General features: G+C 37.1%; 1 protein-coding gene across 2 annotated transcripts; it reads left to right on the top strand.

Moving 5' to 3' along the window:
• Positions 1–1,504: 1,504 nt before the first annotated feature.
• LOC113333655 (protein NPGR2-like) lies at positions 1,505–5,721 on the top strand. 2 transcript variants are annotated; one of them, XM_026580079.1, is made up of 6 exons: positions 1,505–1,805; positions 2,243–2,576; positions 3,134–3,401; positions 3,667–4,880; positions 4,973–5,126; positions 5,204–5,721. In XM_026580079.1, the coding sequence occupies exons 2-6, from the start codon at positions 2,310–2,312 to the stop codon at positions 5,560–5,562; spliced, it is 2,262 nt and encodes a 753-aa protein (XP_026435864.1). In that variant the 5' UTR covers positions 1,505–1,805; positions 2,243–2,309; the 3' UTR covers positions 5,563–5,721. The 2 variants fall into 2 exon arrangements, with proteins under 2 accessions (XP_026435864.1, XP_026435865.1); XM_026580080.1 differs by having other exon boundaries at positions 1,508–1,805; positions 5,222–5,721.
• The last annotated feature ends 279 nt before the right edge of the window (positions 5,722–6,000 follow it).

Genomic DNA, 6,000 nt, shown 5'->3' with positions numbered 1-6,000 from the left:
TATAAGGTCCCGTTGATGAAACTTGTAGATGACAAATATATCATCTACTCAAGAACTGGTAGCTAGAGAATAATAAAGCTGAGATATAAAATAAGACTAAAGGTCAGACGTAGAAGACCTGAACAAGATGTCCATTGATCGATCCATATGCGACCAAACAAGACATAGACACGGAGTTGGGCGCGGAAGACCTGAGTTCAGATGCGAAGCTAAGAATATTCTCGATGCAGTCAGCTGAGGGGTGACCTGGAAACCTATCCCAGGTCAGTACAGACGCCAGGAGAGAAACTATTAAAGTCCAGGCTATCACGTGCTTAGTCATCTACATGTAATCGTCGTGTTCATATCATGTATAAATAGCTAGAATGGCTGATGATGTGAACAAGTTCATTCTGATACTAGAAATTAGGCTTCAAACAATTCTCTCTTCTCTCTCTGGTTCTCTTCTAACCGCCATTAACCTCAATCGACTTAGAAGATAATAAGAAAATCCAGACCTAACATCGTCGGAATCCTGATCCGAGATCAGATAAAAGAGGAACAATCAAGATCGTATCCCTCAACAGAGAAAATGATCAGAAATATGTGAAGGTACGGATAATGCTATCTTCAAAACTTCTTTGGTAAATACATACTGTAGAACAGAAATGAGCAAAATTCTTTTAAGCAACATTCAGAAATGGTGATAGGTTGAAGTGGGCCACGCCTGTTTTAAATGAGGACACTAGATGGTTAGTTGATGATGATGGTTGGATGAACGAATTTCTGACACATCTTTAATTGAAATCGTCGGTGATTTTGAAGTGATTAATAACAACTCGAATATGAAAGTAAATGTATAATTCATAATGGTCACTAGTTTATCTCTGATTCTACTATGATCGGTCTAATTTCAATGTTATAAAAGTGTTTTTTCTAACGCTACAACAAATTAGATAATCGCGTATTTACATCACGTAAAACCAATCATACATATATTTGGTAGGTAATGTAATTTCCATATACAGTCCAACAAATAATATTATATACAAAATTCCGATCTCAGAAATTTAAGAAATTATTCGATATATAATTATTTCAAAATTTTAATTTTGATAAACATAAAATAACTATGCCGAAATAACATATCACGACTATTCATACCACGTGTTGTTATTGTGTGCCAAAATTTAAAGAAAAACACAACATGACATAAATCATACTTGGCACACTTAGTATGACACACCACATGTATCGCTAAACTTTTAGGGTTAGCCCTTTGATGTGCATGACCAGAAAAAAAAAGCCCTCAAGCCTCTTATGGCCCTGAAGGCCTTCTCCGATAACACTGCCAGAACACGTACCCTCGTCCAAGGGCCGGTTCCGGGTAAATCCCACATGGGGAAAAGCTAGTGGCCAATGCAAGAGCAACAAAATTCAAAATGGGTCCCAAACTTATTCCGTCACAAGCCGTAGCGTAGTCCCGTCGTATTAAAATCTCCATTTAATTTTAAACGCAAAATCTTTTAAACGCAAAATCTTTCTGATTTTAATCTACACAAACAGAGAAAGAGTCTCATTGAAAATATTTTAATTCCAAAATTACACAGCCAAGCCAATTCTTAAAACAAATACAGTTGAAAACAAAATACATGAGAGAGAGGCATAGAAAGAGAATTGAATGATGAAAGCTTTGGATGCTTGTCTAATCAAAGAAATTTAAAGTGGGTTTATTATTTTCTTTTAAAGGTGGTATTTAAAGAGATGGATAGTAGTGGAGGTCTTGATGTTTTAAGGGGTCAAAGACTGCTACTGTGATTCAAAAGGTACTTCTTTTTCTAATATCTGTGTTGGGTTTTACTTTGAATTAGGGTTTGGAATTTCATTTGTTTGTGTTTCTTTTTCTCGTTTTAGATTGTAATTTTTCTTTTTCTTTAATTAAAGATATGGTTTTGTTAGGATTGAATTGACATCGGTGGTTATGCTTTGATTTATGAAATGGATTTTCAGAAGTATTCTTGGGTTTTTGTCTTCAAGAGATGTAATCTTGAGTTTTGGATAATGATTATCTAGGGCATTTGATAGAACCTTATAAATTTACAAGAATTCTGATATATATATATATATATTTTTTTTTTTTTGAAGCATTGATATATATTTTTGAACTTGCTTCCCGAGTTTGATCGGTATCGGCACAGTTTGTCCTTTTTTTTTTGAAAATCTTTAACACAAATTTATTGAACTTTATTGGTTTGAACTTCAGTTGTCGTAGGGGAAGTCCTGATTTCTATCTTTGTGGATGATGGTTTTTAAAAGAATATTTCAATAGTATGGGCGGTAAGAAATGGTTGAAAGGACGGGGATTTGGCAGTAAATTAAGGTTTACAAGAATAATGAGGTGTCTTGGTTCAGGAGAACACTTGAATGTAGATGAAATGGTTCCTTCATCTGAGTCCCTTGCAACAAGGGATAATTCAGCAGCAAGTGGTGGATATTCTTCTGGAGTTGGTGAGAGTGAACAAAAGCAGCCTGATAATATTAGCAACATTGAAGAAGCTGAATCATCTCTTCGGGAGAGTGGTTGTTTGAATTACGAGGTTTGTCTCTCTTAACTTATCCTTCACCATTGTTCTGGAATCCTTTTGATATTTATTCTTCATGCTGTATTTCTATTGGGAGTTTACTAAGTGTAGGTTAATCTAAACGTGAAATTTTCACATGATACCCTCCTCATCTGAAAGAACATCTTGTGCAGATTTATTTTATTTTATTATTTATTTATCTTGCATATTACTGGACTTTGTTTAGTATTTATCTGTGTTGTGAAACTACTGTGTGAGAACAATTGGCATGGTATAAGAGTTCTAATTGTCCTTCTCCATTAAAGTTGACAGTAGCTTACTTGAGCTGTATACCAGATGGATTTTCCATTTGTTGCCTTGGCAGTAATTCTTTGAATTAAGGAAAAGCCTAATGTTTGCAAAGTTAGTTCCTTGGCATATTCTGTTATAGCTGATAACCAATAAAGTTTTCTTTGTTTTTCAAATGTTAGATGTTTCACCGCCATTATTTGTTCCTTCAGTCGACAGATAATGTGATGGAATGTTTGTGTATAATTACAAGTGGCTTACAAAATCATCATTACTATTAATAGGAAGCGAGAGCCTTGTTAGGAAGGCTTGAGTATCAAAAAGGAAACTTGGAGGCAGCTCTTCATGTATTTGAAGGAATAGACATTGCTTCTGTGACTCCCAAAATGAAAGTCTGCATAGCCAGAAGAGGCGATATGACAAAAGGCGAACGCCGAAAACGACGTTCTTCAAGTGAAATTGCCCTACCCATGTCGATGCATGCTGTTAGTTTACTCTTCGAAGCCATATTTCTTAAAGCAAAATCGCTACAGGTCCTTCGGAGGTATAGAGGTATGATTTTTTTAGACTTAAAATCTTTAGTTGTCATAAATATCTGTTTGTTTTTTGAAATCTATATTCTATGTGGGTTTGTCTGTTAGTATTTTTCATAAAAGTCAGTAAGTTAGCATGGTTATTGTTCTATTTCTCATTTGTTGGCAGAACTTGTTAATATAAAGATCGTTTGTTGTACTATTATCGATCTAAGGAAATTGGAACGTATGAGTGGCATTCGTCCTTTGTTGAATGTCTAATTCTGTGCAATACCTTTTTGCAGAAGCTGCTCAGTCATGCAAAATTATACTCGACACTGTCGAATCTGCATTACCAGAAGGCTTGCCGGAGAATTTTGGTAGTGATTGTAAACTGCAGGATACTTTAAGTAAGGCTGTCGAGTTACTTCCTGAGCTATGGAAACTCGATGATTCTCCCCATGAAGCAATATCGTCATACCGAAGGGCCCTTCTTCACCATTGGAATCTTGATACAGAGACTACCGCAAGGATACAGAAAGAGTTTGCCGTTTATCTTCTTTATGGTGGCACTGATGCCACCCCTCCAAACCTCCGTTATCAAGTTGAAGGATCCTTTGTACCTAGAAACAACACTGAGGAAGCCGTTCTTCTTCTAGTAATATTGTTGAGGGGTTCTGCTCTCAAACGGATCGAGTGGGACCCATCAATCCTCGATCATCTCTGTTTTGGGCTCTCTGTATCAGGAGCAGTAAGGGGCTTAGCAGCTCAGATTGAAGAATTGCTGCCGGGGGTTATGGATAGGGAAGAAAGATACTACATTCTTTCACTGTGTTACTATGGGGAAGGTGAGAGTACGGTTTCTTTAAATCTATTAAGGAGACTACTGAGCAAAGCACAAAACCCAAATTGCATAAATGCTCTATTATTGGCTTCAAAGATTTGTGCAGAGAACCCTAATCTGGCAGAAGAAGGTGTAGATTTTGCAAGCAGAGCAGTTGAAAGGTTGCAGGGAAGATGTGATCAGATGGCTAGTTCTGCACATCACTTTCTAGGTGTTTCATTGTCAGCTGAAGCACGATCTGCGATGACTGATTCCGAGAGGGTTAGAAAACAGTCCGAATCGCTGGAAGCATTACAAAATGCTGAGAGAACCATGAAAGATATAGACCTTGACATTATCTACCATCTTAGTCTAGAAAATGCCGAGCAGAGAAAGTTGGATGCTGCTTTACATTATGCGACTCAGTTCCTGAAATTGGAGGCTGGGTCCAATGTTAGAGGATGGATTTTGTTGACTCGGATTTTATCAGCTAAAAAACGGTATCTCGATGCTGAAACCATCCTTAATGCTGCTCTTGATCAAACTGGAAAATGGTCTCAAGGAAGGTTATTACGCATCAAAGCTAAGCTTCAAATAGCTCAGGGTCAAGTTAAAAATGCTGTTGAGACATATACTCATCTTCTTGCTCTCCTTCAAGTTCAGAATAAAAGTCCAGGGCTTCAGAAAAATTATAAGGTTCATAAATCTATGGTTCATAATTTTTAGTTTTTGCAAATTTATTTTGATTTCAAAGGTTCATGCAATTTACTTAAGTCTTTTAATGACAGGGTAGTGGTAGCCATGGTAGAAACTTGGAAGTAGAGATCTGGCATGATTTGGCGAAGGTGTACATTAGCTTGTCACAGTGGCGGGATGCTGAGGTCTGTCTCTCTAAATCTGAGGTCGTTGCGCCTTATTCTGCTTCTAGATGGCACACAACAGGTACATTTATGTTATCTTTTATTTCTTTTCGTGTACCTGTCCTTCTATTCTCGATTGTCTATATAGCCCTTATAAAGGTAAGATATCTATTCCAGGTTTGTTATACGAAGCGAAAGGCTGTCATAAAGAAGCCCTAAAGGCATTTACAAGTGCGTTACATGTTGATTCGAATTTTATACCAAGCTTAGTTGCTACAGCAAATATTCTCAGACAGCAAGGAAATAATCACTCAATGAATATTGCAAGAAATTTTTTAACGGAAGCACTACGGCTCGATAGAACAAATGTACCTGCTTGGTACAATCTAGGTATGTATTACAAAGATGAAGCTAAAGGTGGTGGTCATGCTGCTGCCACATCTTTAAATGAGGCGGCTGAGTGTTTTGAAGTCGCTGAACTATTTGAAGAATCAGAACCAGTTGAACCTTTCAGATAACCCCGTACATACATAATATATACACCAACATACATCTGTATACATACATGCATAACTACGACCCGTGTAAGTAAAGCAATGATTGAATAAAACTTGTAGTTAAACTCGCCTTGCAACATTTTTGTTTTTGTTTTGAGGTTTTCAAGCTACTTTACTTCTCTTTTGATGTAATTTAGTAGCCCTGTGATTGGTTGGTAGCTCATAAAACAAGTTGCTAGCTCATAAAACAATCCCGCACGGTTCGAAAATGATAAATCTCCCGGAATCTTTATTCTGCCAACAAACTTGCGTGGCACAGATACTTTTTTGGTGCAGTTTTGGCGTAAGACGGGCATCCAACACTTGGATGTACGGTCTCCGGGGTGCGGTTACCGGATGTTCACAAACTTTTGCTCATCAACAATTTAGTCTGAGGGTAAGCGCATATGCCTGACAGAG

This window comes from Papaver somniferum, unplaced genomic scaffold (assembly GCF_003573695.1).
Source record: "Papaver somniferum cultivar HN1 unplaced genomic scaffold, ASM357369v1 unplaced-scaffold_133, whole genome shotgun sequence".
Classification (NCBI taxonomy): Eukaryota; Viridiplantae; Streptophyta; class Magnoliopsida; order Ranunculales; family Papaveraceae; genus Papaver; species Papaver somniferum.
This window is presented reverse-complemented; position numbering and strand designations above follow the sequence as displayed.